The sequence below is a fragment of the Aquarana catesbeiana genome, linkage group LG07 (assembly GCF_042186555.1).
Source record: "Aquarana catesbeiana isolate 2022-GZ linkage group LG07, ASM4218655v1, whole genome shotgun sequence".
NCBI classification, from domain to species: Eukaryota; Metazoa; Chordata; class Amphibia; order Anura; family Ranidae; genus Aquarana; species Aquarana catesbeiana.
In genome coordinates this window covers 19,535,508-19,553,321 of record NC_133330.1, presented here as the reverse complement: position 1 = coordinate 19,553,321, position 17,814 = coordinate 19,535,508, and the positions used below count along the sequence as shown (strand labels likewise).

Genomic DNA, 17,814 nt, shown 5'->3' with positions numbered 1-17,814 from the left:
GTTGCAGATGGGCCTAACTGCCTTTTTTCATATAGTTCTCCCCCACCTAGTTTTACTTTCTCTGGGAGAATTCTGACAATGTACACTCCTAGTACAGAAGCTGTATGAGACTCCAGACTTCACTGAGAAGGTTTGGTTAGGTCAAGGGCCTCCAAACTTTCTAAACAAAGGGCCAATTTATTGTTCTTCAGACTTTAAGGAATGCTGTTTGGTTCCTCAACAGGTTCCCGAGGCAATCAAAAAGTGCCAGAGGGCTGGTATTACTGTTCGTATGGTAACAGGAGATAACATTAATACAGCACGTGCCATTGCCATTAAATGTGGCATCATACATCCTGGAGAAGATTTTATCTGCATTGAAGGGAAAGAGTTTAACAGACGGATACGCAATGAAAAGGGAGAGGTACGTCATTCAGAATACGTGAGCACATGTGAATATGTTGTGTAGTGAATGTCACCTTATCACGGTGTGCTTGTTGTCTGTGTGTAGATTGAACAAGAGAGGATTGATAAGCTATGGCCAAAGCTGAGGGTTCTGGCTCGCTCATCACCTACTGACAAACATACACTGGTGAAAGGTAAGACTGTGCTGTCACTGGACATACTGAGACATGTACAATAGCGAAAGCTGAGGTCATGATCTTACTGACACGTAGAGGGGAAATTTAAAACCGTGACTTTATTGACCCATAAACAGGGGTATGGTAAGACCATGACCTTATTAACCCATACCCAGAGGTGAGGTAAGACATTGACCTTATTGATCCATACACAGAGGGGAGGTAAGACATTGACCTTATTGAGCCATGCACAGAGGTGAGGTAAGACCATGACCTTATTAACCCATACCCAGAGGTGAGGTAAGACATTGACCTTATTGATCCATACACAGAGGTGAGGTAAGACATTGACCTTATTGAGCCATGCACAGAGGTGAGGTAAGACCATGACCTTATTGACCCATACACATAGGTGAGGTAAGGCTGTGACCTTATTAACCCATACACAGAGGTGAGGAAAGACCATGACCTTATTAACCCATACACAGAGGTGAGGAAAGACCATGACCTTATTAACCCATACACAAAGGTGAGGAAAAACCATGACCTTATTAACCCATACACAGGGGTGAGGAAAGACCATGACCTTATTAACCCATACACAGAGGTGAGGTAAGACATTGACCTTATTGACCCATGCACAGAGGTTAAAGGTAAGTGCGTGACCTTATTGAGACATGCACAGGGGTGAGAGTTAACACCGTGACCTTATTGACCCATATACAGAGGTGAGAGGCAAGACCGTGACCCTATTGACCCATGCACAGAGGTGAGAGATAAGACCTTGACCTTATTGACCCATACACAGAGGTGAGGTAAGACCGTGATCTTATTGACCCATACACAAAGGTGAGAAGTAAGACTGTGACCTTATTGACCCATACACAAAGGCGAAAGGTGTGCTGGGACAGTTTCCTTTAGTGATCAAGGCAAAAAGGCCAAATTGTAGCCCCCTTTGATGAGCTGTGAACTACCCCTAGGTTGCAGACCCTGCCATTATTGCACCCCCTTCCTGCTGAAGTGCCCAAGGCAGCTGCTACTGCTGCCTACAACTCAGCCTGGCCCTGGGAAAGACCATCACCATACAGACACACACAGAGGTAAGACCACAACTTTAATGACTCACTGTTTACAGAGGTGAGAGGTAGGACCATGATCTTACTGACACATATACAGAAGTGAGAGGTAAGGCTGTGACCTTACTGACATGTATACAGAGGTAAGATTGTAACCTTACTGACACATATATGAAGGTGAAAGGTAAAGACTTTGACCTTACTGACACACATATGAAGGTGAGAGGTAGAGTGTGACCTTCCTGAAACGTAGACAGAGCAAAGATCACATCCTTACTGACATATACAGAAGTGAGAGGTAAGGCTGTGACCTTAATAACACATATATGAAGGTGAGAGGTAGACTGTGACCTGACTGACATGTATACAGAGGTAAGATCACAACCTTACTGACACATATATGAAGGTGAGTTGTAGACCATGACCTTACTAAAACATATACAAAGAGGAGAAAGAAGACTGTGACCTTACTGACATACACTATATCGCCAAAAGTATTGGGACGCCTGCCTTTATACACACATGATCTTTAATGACATCCCAGTCTTAGTCCGTAGGGTTCAATATTGAGTTGGCCCACCCTTTGCAGCTATAACAGCTTCAACTGCATAGAGTCCTGACCTCAACCTAATAGAACACCTTTGGGATGAATTAGAGCAGAGACTGACCTCACAAATGCGCTTCTGGAAGAATGGTCAAACATTCCCATAGACACACTCCTAAACCTTGTGGACAGCCTTCCCAGAAGAGCTGAAGCTGTTATAGCTGCAAAGGGTGGGCCAACGCAATATTGAACTCTACGGACTAAGACTGGGATGTCATTAAAGTTCATGTGCGTGTAAAGGCAGGTGTCCCAATACTGTTGACAATATAGAGTACAAGTTAAGGCTGTGACCCTACTGACACATATACAGAGGTGAGAGGTAAAAGTGTGACTTTACTGACACTTACAGTATATAGAGATGAGAGGTAAGACTGTGAGCTTACTGAAATATAGATTTGAGAAGTAAGACCGTGACCTTATTGATACATATATAGGAGAAAACCGCAACCATACTGACATATAGGTAAGACCATGACTTTACTGACACATACAGTATACCAAGGTGGGAGGTAAGACTGTGACCTTACTAACACGTATACAGAAGTGAGTGGTAGAGCCATGAGGACCTTATTGATACATGTGCTTACCAATCTTATACCAATATATGTATACAACAATGGATGTGTATGCCTTACCAATCTTACCCAATATATGTTTATATAGATTGCAGTAATGATCTCTTCCTGTTGTAGGTATCATAGACAGCACACAAGTGGAGCAGAGGCAAGTAGTTGCAGTAACCGGAGATGGAACAAACGATGGTCCTGCTTTAAAGAAAGCAGATGTTGGATTTGCCATGGTAAGTGTACGCTCCTGATTTGTAATATGCTTGAAAAAATTTTAATATCTCACACCCCTCAAATACCCCCCATTCATCAGACTTCTGTAATAAATATTTGGAAAAAGACAGACCTATTTTACTAGCACCTTTTTTCTAGAACATTTTCTTTCTTCAGTCGAAGACTTTCCTCTACATTGCTGCTAAAGCTTTGTCTTTTCGAAAAGCAGCTATCCGGCGCGATCATCCTTAGCCTGGCTTTTGGATTGCCATGCCCAGACCTTGCTGGGTTGGATGCTTTATGGTTAGCATGAAGCTGACCTTCCAACAATGGGTCCCATGTAGGGTGCTTTACAGAGCCTGTTCTGGTAAAAGCTAGCCGTGGAGAGCTTTCGAGGTCCACAGCTGCTGGCATTGCCTCAGTTTGTGAGTAGGCTGGTCGGGAGCTACTTTAAAAAGCTTTTTTTGGCCATTTTTCTCCTAGGGGATCACAGGAGAGCACATAGTTCTCCACTCCTGTGTCCCAGATTCAGCCGACAGCGGGCTAAAGCCCACTGTTGGCTAGCGTCACAGAGCCAGTCCAGGCTTTGATCCTTGATTCATGTCTACTGCCTACCTAAAAGTGACTTTGGTCACCTTCGGTTTTATCCTGAGTATCTGAAGCCTTACCACCACATGGTCAATAGCCTATCTATGTGATAGCATATTGCTGGTGTCAGGTCCTCTTTAAGGTGACATCAGGGGTTTATTAAACCCCTAATGTTACCTATGGACCCCAGTGGAGCTGATCAAGCAGAGACCATTCTTGATTAGCTTCCAACTGCCTGTTGGTTGGGATCTTAGCTCTTTTGCTGCCACATTGGCAGCAGCAGGGACATTTACACACACTCCTGACAGCTACAGTAGCTCAGAGTGCATGTATAACTGTCCACTTTTTGGTGGGAGTAGTTCAGGCAGCTGGAATGTACTAACCCTGCAGGCCTGGGATTGGCATAGCAGGTGTCTCTGCGCAGAGATGAGAGAACCGGGCATTGATGTAATACACATTGCTCCCAGGTTCATTCACTGCACGAAGGACTGGTTGGTTTGGCTGACTGTTCAAAATCCCTTAAAAGAGATTATACCACTGCTGCATTGGATCCCTTGGTTATAGAATTAATGGAGCGAATGGTTGTAGCTTAAAGTTTCAGTTTTAGAAGTCTGGTGAACACTTTCTGGCTTATCCCTCAAATGTCTCCTGTCTGTATACAGGCATAAGGTATGTAGCGGTACCCCCATAGGGGCTGCTAAGTGTTGTGGCCCACCTGTCACCCCGCCTAGCCCGTCATTCAATCCTCAATTACTCCAAGGCAATGAACAGTACATATGCTTGCTTTTGTTGTTTTTATTGAGGGAACAGAACTTGGACAGGTAAAGGAATCTATGGAATTTCAGAACAATCAATTGGGACAGAACTATGTACACTCTCTGTACATGGCACTACTCCAGATTCCTCCTGCACAACTCTTGCTTGCAGACTATTGCTCTCTCTCTCTTCCTCCTGCACAACTCTTAACTCCCAGGAGCAGCTAGCACATGTTTAGGCCTGATACTGGCTCAGTCAGGCCTCAGCAATTGCCCTTTGCAGGCAGGGACCATGGGCCCTATAGTGTAGCAGAAATAGGAAGTCTTTAGTGCTAGCTGTCCTACCGATGGACTACTGCTTCCAGTCAGCCCTCTTCAGGCCCTGCCAGCCCTCCTGCTGCAGTTGCCCAACTCCACTGCTCATGACATTGCAATCCATCTTACTGGCTCTGCATCCATCTCTGACTGTTTCCTCTCAATCCTCTCAGGCGTGACTCCCCAGTCCTCCCGACTGCACATGTCACTCACCAGCCCTCCTGGCTGTAACCAGTGGTTCCCTCCTGAAGACTTGCCAAGCAGTACAAGCTTCTGCTGTCCTCTCTTGCTGCTCCTGTGCCTCCTGTGCTCCCTCAAAAGCCCTGACAGCCTAGTAATCCATCTCCAGTTCTTCCACCTGACAACTCCTCCCCAGCTGGGCTGACCCTGGGTATTTATGGAGGCGTGCCCCTGCCAGTGCAGGTTGGGGATTGGTCAGGGATCCTTAGAACACCACAGGCAGCTCCACCTCTCCTCTCCTTCTAGAATCCTCTAGAAGAAAGAGGGAGGTCTCAGTGACACTGCCTGTGAGTCACCAGCCACTACTCTGAGCCACTCCCAGCCCACACAAACCAAAACAAACAGGCCTGTCTAAATTTGCCTACACTCACCAAAAATCTTAATCTAGCACCTATCTATGTAGAGGGTGCTACAGTTATTCTGGTTAAAATGCTGGACTGCAGAATCAGTGTCTACGAACTGTTTGATCTGCATGGCCTTGATCTGCATGCACTTTAAAAAAGTCATTTTTAAAACTTTTTTTTGCATTGATACATGTCCCCTGGGACAGGAACCGGGTCCCCAAACACTTTTCATGGCAATAACTTACATATATGCCTTTAAAATTAGTACTTTTGATTTTTCATTTTCGTGTCCCATAGACTTTAACGGTGTTCGTGTGTTAGTCCGAATTTTCTTTGTCTCTCAGCACTATCTTGGGCCAGATTTCTGCATTTATATTCTGTTTTAGAGAATGTCTTACTCCTTGATTAGGACTTTTGTACAGGGAGTCACCAATGTAGGACCCCTGTTCATTACCCTATAGCTCTATGGAATCCAATCCTGGTTCTCTCTGGTATTCCCTCTGATCTATCTTGTATTGAATTGTATTGTAACTGTACTGCCTCCCTTTATTTTGTAAAGAGTTACTTTTACTCACATGGTGATTTGCCATCACCTTTAAAGGGGAGTTTTTGTACTGGCAGCATTTTCCATCACTCTTTATGGTTTTGCATAGAGACAAGGTGGTGTTGAGGCCTACCGCTTCCTTCTTGCTTAAGGTAGTTTCTCCATTTCACCTCAACCAGGACATCACTCTTCTGTCCCCCTGTCTGACTCTAGTTCACCAAGGTTGTTTGGAAGGCAGCCACCTGATCTTCTGATCAGATATTCTCTAAGCCTTAGCAAGTAGATATTGCCACCTCAACTGATGCCAGTTTTAGGCATAAGGTCCTTTAGGAAGCTTTTTTTAGCAGTTCTCTGTTGCTGTTTCTACAGCTTATAAGCAATTGTTTGCTGTGTTGCCCACCCCTCAGTTGAACTGCTTTTGGGCGTCCTAAAGGTTAACAACTTCTTGTGTTCCTCAATGGATGAGAAAAAAAAATAGGACTTTTGTACTCCCATAAAATGCTTTTTATGTAGTCCAGTGAGGAACAAAGGTCCCACTCCTCTTTTTTTTGATCATGCTCTTAAAGCATTGTTACAAAATTGAGACATGCTGCTCGCAGGAGGGCTCTGGGGCTTGCCTTCAGCTGTAGGTAACCTGAGAAATTTGCTGTCTGGACTCCAAGAAAAAAAATGATGGTGAGTTCAAAAATCCTTTTGTTCCCCATAGGAACCCGTTTTCAGATACAATTCTTTGTCAGTGTAGGCAACAAATGAAAGGTAAACATTTGATGACTGGATGTCTGGGTCATGGATCATACCTAAGCTTTCCCCCTTATAAGTCTAGGACAAAGCTTGTGATATACTGACAACTCTTGCTCCTCAATGGAAAATCATGTGAAATGTTTTATTTCAGCAAAGTTGCCTAATGTATTTTTTGCCCTTTCTATGATCTTCCAGGGGATTGCTGGCACGGATGTTGCTAAAGAAGCCTCTGACATCATTCTTACCGATGACAACTTCAGCAGCATAGTAAAGGCTGTAATGTGGGGCCGAAATGTGTACGACAGCATCTCCAAATTCCTGCAGTTCCAGCTGACTGTCAACGTGGTGGCTGTGATCGTGGCATTTACTGGGGCCTGCATCACCCAGGTGAGGAGGACAAGATCCTTCTCATCACTTCTTCTAGGAAACATCAATTTCTCTACCTACTGTCCAAGTGACAATATTTAAGATGCCTGTGTGGCATGAGAAGGGTACAATAAAGGTTTTTTGAAAATAACTACATTTAGAGCAGAAACAAAAGCAGCCAGAAAAAAAGTTTTCTGCTGGGATATTTTTTAAGGTGTTTCTAAGATCATAACTGAAAGGGAGTCTGAGAGCAGAGATGACACAACAGAGATTAATATAACATCTATCAGAACTGCTGAGGACCGCAATACTGCAACATATTCCAAGTGACCATCAGCTAACCAGCTATGTTTAGATGTCAGCACTGCAGTTTTGTCATAGACTTAGCGTTTGAAACCGAGGAAACAAAACGACAAAATAAGTGACAAACCAATGATAAATGAATCCAGATAAACTAAAGTCATTCACTGTGTGATCAAACACTTCCCCCACATTGGTGCTGTACATGTAGCCAATGTACAGTATATCAACCTCGGAGGCTCTTCAGTCAGCAGTCATGGCATGGCCCCAATTGCACAGTATTATTTGATCACTTCATGTATGATTACAATTTTCTTGAACTCATTTACTGTTGGTTTGGTTCTCATTTTCTTTGTTTGGTTCCCTGGATTATTGTTCTTAGTAACCTAACCAGGTTAAGAACAGCCTTACAGTGATTAGAATGTCAGGACCTGGATCACCTGCTGGTGGCACTGTTCTTCCCAGAGTGGAAGGTTCTAGTTCCCGTGTCCACCAGCGGGTGTTTCCCAGCCTTAGGGTTTAGGTACAAGGCAAAGAGCACGATCAATAGCAGGAACAGGATAAATGGCTAGCAGTGTCTAGCAAAACAATGGAGCGAGGGGGAAATGTAAAGGAGTAACTAAATACCCTCCCAGCAGCCAGCATCAGGTGGAAACTGATTACTGGGATCTGCTGGCTGCTGGGAGGGTATTTAGGTCCTCCTCTACATTCCCCCCTCGCTCCAGTGTTTTGCTTTTCTGCCAAACACTGCTAGTGGTTTATCCTGTTCTTGATATAGATCATGCTCTTTGCCTTGTACCTATACCCTGAACCCTGCTGTCTTGTTCCTATTCCTCATTCCTGATCCCAGTTTTGGTGCCCCCTTCCTGTATATTCCCTACACCTCTAGTTTTATCTTGCTTTTCTGTGTTCCACATTTGTATATATTGTAAATAGTTCGCTAGTTAGGCTTTCTACTACTCTGTTAGTATGTTTAGGTATTTGTCACTGGGGTTTTGGTTCACTTATATCTTTGTTTACTGGTGTTTGAATGGATTTTGGTTTCACTGAAAATAAATCTTACTTTAAATATACAGTCTGGTCTCAGTTTCCTAGTGCAGCTCTGCAGATTTGGTCATCCCTGCTGCTGATTCCTGACATAGATGGATGTTCTAAAACAGGGATATGCAATGAGCAGACCTCTAGCTGTTGCAGAACTACAGGTCCCATGAGGCATAGCAAGGATCTGACAGCCATAAGCATGACACCCAGAGGCAGAGGCATGATGGGACTTGTAGTTTGGCAACAGTTGGAGGGGCCGCTAATTGCCTATCCCTGTTCTAAAACATCAAATAATTGATTATCTTTGCTCCATGGCCTCTTGGATATTTGTTTGGATAGGGTTAGAAACGTCATATGTATGGACGTTATCATTGACCTTTACCCACAGGAACATGCGTCATGTCAGGGGTGCAGGAACGTTTTATAGATAGATAGATCATCCCGATCTTTGTTTGGGACACTAATGGACATTAAAGCTTCTGCTTGATATTATCTGTTAGAGGTTTTGATAGGTAAGTAATGGTGTAAGAAGTCTGATTAAGCACAAGATAAAAGGTGTTGCCAAAGGCTGTTTGAAGTGTACAAAATAGTCATCTTCTACCCTAGCTAGAGGAAAACTATAGCACACATCATAACTCTTTTTCCCATACTTTTGTCACTTCTTCTCATAATATAGATTCATTAGGCAATACATTTCCAGCTGCAATAAAAGAATAATTTGAAATTGATCCAACTATTTCTGGAACATTGCTTTCCCTCCGGTCACGTTGTGGTAATACCAAGACAACCTCTTGCTGTTGGCAGCTGGTCTCCTGCACTGTTACTCTCCAACTGGTGTGCCATGCCGAAGCACAATATGCAGGCATGTTAGTCTTAGTCATTGTCCCTGAGGTAACCCACCTTAAAATGGCAATGTAGCCTTTGCTGAAGCACATACATTGTAGGCAGGAAGCATCTACAAATAGGCTGCAGGAGATACATGGGCGCAAATGAAATGTCACGCAGTTAGGGTTTATGTCTACTTTAACCACTTGCTGCCCACTAACAGTACATTTACAGCCAGGCACGGAAAGGTACTGGAATGTCGTGATCCACTTCCTGGTTTTCTGGCACGTATGTGTGTGCACCCCCTGCTGATCATGTGCTGTGTTTGAACAGAGCACGAGTTTGTCAGCAGGTTACAGCCAATGATTTTGGCTGTATACCTACTGATCGGCTGTGGCCAATCACAGCACAGAGTTCTGTGTTCACAAACACTCAGAACACCGAACACATAACAGAGATCGGGCTGTTTCTTCTCCCTGAAATCAACTCTGAGTTCAGGGAGAAAACACAGCCTGGTCCTGTGAGTAAAAGAAGCACACATACACTTTTTGGGCACACCGTTAATCCATTAATCGCCCTTCTGATCACCCTTGTCACCCATTAGTACAGTGTACAGTATTATCACTGAATTATTGTCACTAGCGACGTCAGTATCATTTAGTGTCCCTCCCAGCCAGTGTCAGTTAGTGCCAGATTTCCCAACACACTATTACAATTAAATGTTAACCCCTTCACAGTCAGTGTCATTAATACAGTGACAGTGTACAGTATTATCACCGATCACTGTATTAGTGTCACTACTGACATCAGTATCAGTTAGTGTACCTCCCAGGCAGTGTTTTTTAGTGCCAGGTTGCCTGCCACACTATCACACTCACATTATAAGTAGCTGATCACTGCCATTACTAGTATAGCGTCTGAAGCTTGGTAATTTCCAGTATATACAGTTAGGGCCATATATATTTGGACACAGGCAGAATTTTCATACTTTTAGCTCTGTGTGCCACCAGAATAAAATAAAAACAAGACAATCCAAATGAATTTGAAGTGCAGACTTTCACCTTTAATTCAAGGGGTTGAACATAAATATCAAGAACGGATTTTAGCAGCTGCAACCATTTTTATACACAGTCACCCCCCCCCCTCTTTTCAGGGGCTCAAATGTAATTGGACATTGAATATGATCATAAATAAAATGTTAATTTTATATTATTTTGTTGAGAATCCTTTACTGGCAATGACTGCCTGAAGTCTTTGCCTGGTCTAACTGCAACTGTCTTCAGTTGTTCTTTGTTTGTGGGTCTTTCTGCCTTTAGTTTTGCCTTCAGCAAGTGAAATGCTCAATTGGGTTGAGATCAGGTGATTGACTCGGCCATTGCAGAATATTCCACTTCTTTTCCTTTAAAAGCTACTGGGTTGCTTTTGCAGTGTGTTTTGTATCATCGTCCGTCTGTACTGTGAAGTGCCATCCAATCAACTTTGCTGCATTTGGCTGAATCTTGGCTCACAGTACATCTCTAAACACTGCAGAATTCATCTGGCTGCTTCTGTCTTCTGTCACCTCATCAATAAACACCAATGACCCAGTGCTACTGGAAGCCATGCATGCCCATGCCATCACACTGCAATCTCCACTATGTGACTACAGATGACGCTGTGTGCTTGGGATCATGAGCTGTTCCAAGCCTTCTCCACACTTTTTTCTTCCCGTCATTCTGGTACAGATTAGTCTTAGTCTTCTCTTAATTGTAGACTTTGACAATGATACGCCCACCTCCTGGAGAGTGTCTTTCACTTGTCTGGATATGGTGAATGGATTTTTCGTTACCATAGAGAAGATCCTGCGATCATCCACCACTGTTGTCTTCCGTGGACGTCCAGGACTTTTTATGTTGCAGAGCTCACCAGTACGTTCTTCTTTCCTCAGAATGTACCAAACTTGATTTGGCCACTCCTAATGTTGCTGCTATCGCTCTTATGGATTTGTTTTTGAAGCCTTACAATGGCCTGTTTCACTTTCATGGACAGCTCCTTTTAACGCATGATGTAGGTTCATAGCAATAGCTTCCAAATGCAAATACCACACTTAGAATCAACTGAAGACCTTTTACCTGCTTAACTGATAAAGAAATAATGAAAGAGTAGCCCACACCTGGCCATGAAACAGCTTTTGATTCAATTGTCCAATTACTTTTAGTCCTTTGAAAAGGGGGGGGGGGGGGGGTTGGCTATTCTTAAGAGCTGTAATTCCTAAACCCTTCCTCTGATTTGGATGTACATACCCTCAAATTAAACCTGAGAGTGTGCACTTTCAGCCCATATCCATTATATAACTATAGCTTGAATATGTTTTGGTAAATACCTGAACAGACTAAAATTGTGCCTGTATCCAAACATATATGGACCTAACTGTATACCATAGTTTGTAGACACTATATAACTTTCACAAAAAACGAATAATATACACTTATTGGGATGTCTTTTTTTTTTATCAAAGACGTAGCAGAATACATTTTGGCCTAAATGTATGAAGAAATTTGATTTTATTGGATGTTTTATAACAAAAAGTAGAAAATATTTTTTTTTTTTTTCAAGATTTTCTGTTTTTTTTTGTTTATATAATAAAAAATAAAAAACGCAGTGGTGATCAAATATCACCAAAAGAAAGCTCTATTTGAAAAAATGATATAAGTTTAATTTAGGTACAGTGTTGCATGATCGCGCAATTGCCAGTTAAAGTAGCGCAGTGCTGAATAGGAAAAAGTGGCCTGGTCATGAAGAGGGTGAAACCTTCCAGAGGTTAAGTGGTTAATGTCCTCACTGCAGTTTTATCAGATATTATATGCTGTATAATAATCTCTTATGTCCATTATGGGGGAGAGTTCATGTAGTTCTATAATGGGTCTATCCTTTTATGGTAAACACCAAATTCTCATACACCAACCAGACCTATTGGCACACAACGCTACCGCGGGAAGGAAAAACTGGTTGTGTCACAAGAAATAATGCTCATAGTCAGATTGATAATATTTTGCATTTTATTTCTCATTTCAGGACTCTCCACTGAAGGCTGTGCAGATGTTGTGGGTAAACCTAATTATGGACACTTTTGCTTCTCTTGCGTTGGCAACTGAACCACCAACAGAGTCACTTTTGCTGCGTAAACCATATGGAAGGAACAAGCCTCTCATATCACAGACCATGATGAAAAATATTTTGGGGCACGCCGTGTACCAGCTGACTCTGATATTCACGTTACTCTTTGCTGGTAAGATTTCTTACGTAGCAGACGGTGTTATTTTCCGTGCTCTGACATAAGCCCTAACACACCTTGTGTTTGCAGGAGAAGGAATCTTTAATATCGACAGTGGAAGGAATGCCCCCCTGCACTCCCCTCCATCTGAACATTACACCATCATCTTCAACACATTCGTTTTGATGCAACTCTTCAATGAAATCAATGCCCGTAAGATCCACGGAGAGCGCAATGTGTTCGACGGCATATTCAGAAATCCCATTTTCTGCACAATTGTACTCGGCACCTTTGGAATCCAGGTAATACTGATATACACATTGGCTGACAATGACAAGGCCTTTACAATGCATCTAATGATGATTTAACCACTTGACAGCACTACATTAACGGGTACTTTGTGGTGAACCTCCTGGTTTAGAGGCGCACATGCGTGCGACCCCTGCTGATTTGCGCTGTGATTGGACACTAATTTGTCAGCAGGTTACAGCCAATTTTGGCTGTACACCTGCTGATCAGCATTGGACACTAGTCCACCCTTGTTGGTACCCACACGTCTATACTTACTACCTAAATGTGAGTTGTTAACCTTATGTAGTTTGTCAGCAGGTTACAGCCAATGATTTTGGCTGTATACCTGCTGATCAGCTGTGGCCAATCACAGCACAGAGATCTGTGTGTTTGTAAACACGGCACACAGATTCTGGCTGGACCGTCATCACCAGGACTCACCCTCGTTGGGACCCACATGTCTATACTTACTAATTAAATGTGAGTTGTTAACCTTATGTATCATTAAAAGTCCTTAATGTCTACACTCAGTGGTGCCTCTTTCCTTGTCTCTTGCTATACTTTTGGAACTTGGTTTCTGTTCCCATATGATGGCAGCCTTGGGTGCTCTGGACTTCCTATTCCCCATATGCTACTGACTAACTACATGGACTAATATAGACTGTGTATCCCATGACGGACTGTATCGCTATTGGGATAATAATGGTTCTAGGTCTTTTGCGCCTTTACTTGTGTCTGGATTTCTCCCTGCTTTCAGTTACCATTCAGAACTGAAAGCAAGGAGAGACTCCAGCCAGATCTGTAGGTATCTACAGATATATAATAACCCCCTGATTGCCCCCCTGTCACCCATCAGTGTCATTAGTACAGTGTACAGTATTATCATCACTGAATTAGTGTCACTAGCAACGTCAGTGTCAGTTAGTCAGTTAGTGTCTCTTGCAGCCAGTGTCAGTACCTATTTTTCCCGCCACACTATCAGAGTCACACTATAGGCTGACTCCGCCCGATGTGTTGCGTCACTCACTCACACGACTTCCTCAGGGACATTTCTTTGCTAATTTCTTAATATTTTCACAATATATGCACCACTGTTGAAAGTAATCTTGATATTGATGTATGTTCTTATATATTTGGAGTAGCACAACACTGTGTAGAGTTTGTAATTTTGAATGAAGTGGGAACACATTGTTAGTGTGTGCAGCGGTTCTTTTTTTTTGTTTTTATTTTTGTTAGTTTTTTGTGGGTGACATCACACAGAGAGTTACTCATCATTGTTCTAAGAAAATAGTTTCCAGTAAATTCAGTACGATCTAGACTCTAAAGTTTCATAACTGATGTTTTGGACTGTGAGTTTATGGATTATATCGCCTTTATACAGATTATAAAAGAAAAACCTTTACCCTTACTCACTGCAAAGGTTAATTGTTTGTTTTGCCTAGGGCAGGAAGCAACCTTGGCCCTCCAGCTGGGGTGAAACTACAAGTCCCATGAGACATTGCAAGACCCTGACAATCACAGGCATGACTCCTAGAGGCAGAGGCATGATGGGATTTGTAGTTTCACCATAGCTGGAGTGCCGAGGTTGCCTACCCCTGGCCTAGGTGAACGAGGAATAAGATGATATACTTACGACTATCTACTGTATACACAGGGGTTTCCAAACTTTCTAAACAAGGGGCCAGTTTACTGTTCTTCAGATTTTAAGAGGGCTGGACTGTGACCATTGGGAGTTGAAAAGGTCAGCTGGAAAAAATAATGCTCCACCTTTGGTGTCAATGGGAGGAATTGGGCCCCATCGTTGGTGTCATTGGAAGGATTCATGCCCCATCATTGGTGTCATTGGGCCCCATTGTGGGTGTCATTGGGAAGAATTATGCCCCACCATTGGTGTCGTTTTGCCCCATTATTGGTGTCATTGGGAGGAATAGTGCCCCATTGTTGGTGTCATTTTGAGAAACCATTTTGTTAACTTCTTTCTTTTCCTCAATCAAGATTCCTCACTACATTGCTGCTTGAGTTAGTCTGTACATGGCTGCTATCTGGATTAGACTTTCCTCAGCTTAGCTTTAGAGTGCCGTACCTAGGCCCCGCTAGACTGAACGTTATGGGGTGAGCCTGGAACTGACATTTGGGCACTGGGTTCTGAGTTAGGTGCTTTCCAGACCCTTTTCTGGTAACAAGCTAGCTGCGGAGAGCTTTTCCAGTCCAGAGCAGTAGGCTGGTCGGGCTGAGTACTTGGAGCTATCTCACTATATGTAGTGCTCTGTGCTTTTTAATTTCCCGCTTTCTGACAGTTTTACTGTGGAAGTTAACGCTGAGGGACAAAGAGATGCTATCCTCTGAGTGGAGTATTGCTTACATGTTCTCTGTACTCCCTTTCCCACTATTCAAAGTAGAGGATGCACCTGCTGCTGCTCCTTGTTTGCAAAAGAGCCACATGGAACCCTGCTTTCCAGCCCATTGCTACTGCCGACCTACAGTGACCTTGGTTAGCTCTGGCCTTCAGACCCTCATTAGCTAACCACTGTCTGGGTTTGTGAGTACCTGAGGCTTTACCTCCTACTCTGAGCTAGTTGTATCACCGGCACATGGTCGCAACAGGCCTGTATCCACAAAGGGAAGGGTCCCTCTGCAACCGGTCACAGTAACCAACTCTGACTGGAGGATCAGCCAACTGTCTCCATCCTTGGGTCTTTTTTTTTTTTTTATATTATTTTTATTGCAGTTTTTAAAGTGTAGATTACAAAACTGAGCCTATTGGGCATACCTGAGACACAGAAGAACAATAACAAAAACAGTAAAAGCAAGACTAAAACATCCTAAAACAACCAAGAATTGTACGCTCAGTCCATCTATGCAAGTTGGGGTACAGGAGCTTTACCAGGCAACCTTCAGTGGCAGATACAGTAATGAGATGCCCTCTCTCCCAGAACCCAGGTACCCAGGAAATTGCCCACCCAGTGTGGCAGAAACACAAAGTTCCGCCACCTTAGGAGGAACTAATTGCATAGCCTGACGCTCCCTAGTCATTCGGAGAATCTGCATTTGTCACTGAAGATTCCATCCATATATTCTACATTTTATGGAACTTCTTAGCACACCCTCCAGATGGATAAGTGGCCTTGTATAATGGTAGGGCTGCATTAACTAATCGTTTCCAGAAATTAATGGATGGTGCAGCAGGGGATTTCCATCTAAGTACAATGGCCTTGCGTCCTAACAGACACACTTCCACCGTCAGCAGGACTTAAATAGTGGTAACTGTTAGCATAAATGTGGCGATCTCAGTCCAGAAAGATTTTATCTGTGGACAGGTCCAGAAAACATGCATAAAGTCCGCTGAGGGTGCGACCCGTCGCCAACAGGAATCTGGAATATTTGGCTATATTTTATGTAAACGTATGGGTGTGAAATACACTCTATGCATTATTTTAAATTCCTTGCGGAGACCAATTATGAGAAGGGGCATGTCCACACTTCCTCCCAAACCTCTGTATCCATTGTAGGAAAGTCCTCAACCCATCTGGCCCTGAGAGTTTCAAGTCCCCTATGTACATTAGGTAATAATTCTTTGTATATAGCGGGCAAAGGCTTAATCATAGATTCGTCTCTGAGTCGAAGTATAAAAAGCCACTTGCGACTTCTTGAATTGAGTATTAAAAGCGTGTCTGAGTTGCAGAAATCTAAATATATATGAGTTTGGTAAATCGTGTTTTCGCTTATGACCCCCCCCTGCATATCTGATCAACATATTTAATGCCCCTGAGTGCCCAGATACTGGGGTCGGGTATGGACATAAACTCCGGCAAGGCCGGGTTGAGCCAGAGGGGGTTATGTGGTGAGATATGCCTAGAGGGTACAGGACACAAGGAAAGATCCGCAGACCATGCCCTCAGGACAGCCTTCAAAGCCAGTGTCAGGGGAAAAGTCGATCGAGGTCCTTGATAAAGTACATTCTGCAGCGTCTCACAGGAGCCCAAACAAGCTGCCTCCAGAACCACCGCTGCATTGGACTTGTCCCATATCAGCAAATTGTGTACATGGGTCAGCTGGCCAGCCAAATAATACTTGTACAGATCAGGACAAGCCAGACCCCCCTCACCCCAGGGCCTCTGTAGCACCGTCAGCTTAAATCTCAGCTAGCTCGTGCCCCAGAGAAAAGAAAGCAAAGTTGTATTTATTAGGCGAATTACTTTTTTGGGTATCAACACCGGGGAATGTCTAAGGACATAAAACAGGCAATAGCTTCATTTTAAATAAATTAATTTGCCCAATCAGGGAGAAGGGGAGATGTGCCCAGGCCCTTAACCTCTCTTTCATAGTTTGTATCAAAGCTAAATTTAGCAAGTAGTATTCAGCAGGGGATTGAGAGATGTGGATACCAAGATATTTAAACTGACTTGTCTATACCAAAGGAAGAGTGGCGTCCACCTGAGATCTTGCTGCATTGTCAACTGGCAATATTTGGGACTTGTCCCAGTTAACTTTAAGACCTGAGCAGGCATTGAAACCGGAAAGAATGTCTAGGGTTTCCCAAAGAGAAGGGCCAGGATCATTTAAGAAAAGAATGAGGTTGTCTGCATACATGGCTAGTTTCTTATGTATGGGACCAACCTGAATGCCCTTGACCATGTTTGCTTTTCTAATGGCAGGGGCAAGCTGCTCCATCACGAAAGCGAAGAGGGCTGGTGAGAGCGGGCAACCCTGCATCCCTGGTCTTTCAGAGCTCCTACAGATGCAGAGACCTTTCCCATGCACCCTATGTTTGAGGTATTCAAACATTGGGTGTGGACTCTAAGCAGACTGAAGGGTCCGAGACCCCATCTAAGCATGTGTTGAAACTGTTAACCCTTTTGGAGGGAATTTATTAAATGGTGTGGTCTGTACCCACTGTAAATCTGCTAGTGACCAACCTTAACAGGGAAACCACTAAGCCAGTGGATGGCATAAACTTTGAGGATTCTACTGATCAGCAGGAAATTATTTCCTAACTTTGAGTTCTTACTGGTGGGCATTGCCCTTTGCCCTGTCCTGGCTGTGATCCTAGTTTGCCAGACTGTGGCAGAATAGCTTATATTCCCTCAAAAGAGATCTCTAAACTGCTGCGGTAGACCCCTTTCTGATAGTGTGTGGAGCAGATGTCTGGAGCCCTATGTTTTGTTTGTGATGGCTTGCTAGAAACATCTAAG

General features: G+C 43.5%; 1 protein-coding gene across 13 annotated transcripts in view; it reads left to right on the top strand.

Annotated features, from left to right (window-relative positions):
- ATP2B2 (ATPase plasma membrane Ca2+ transporting 2) overlaps nucleotides 1-17,814 on the top strand; it is a 292,280-nt gene that overhangs the window by 241,404 nt on the left and 33,062 nt on the right. For all 13 annotated transcript variants that reach the window (XM_073591712.1, XM_073591717.1, XM_073591711.1 and 10 more), the window contains 6 exons: nucleotides 224-403; nucleotides 491-578; nucleotides 2,933-3,039; nucleotides 6,742-6,933; nucleotides 12,133-12,346; nucleotides 12,422-12,633. In XM_073591712.1, coding sequence (XP_073447813.1) covers nucleotides 224-403; nucleotides 491-578; nucleotides 2,933-3,039; nucleotides 6,742-6,933; nucleotides 12,133-12,346; nucleotides 12,422-12,633 — 993 coding nt within the window. The remainder of the gene's footprint in view (nucleotides 1-223; nucleotides 404-490; nucleotides 579-2,932; nucleotides 3,040-6,741; nucleotides 6,934-12,132; nucleotides 12,347-12,421; nucleotides 12,634-17,814) is intronic.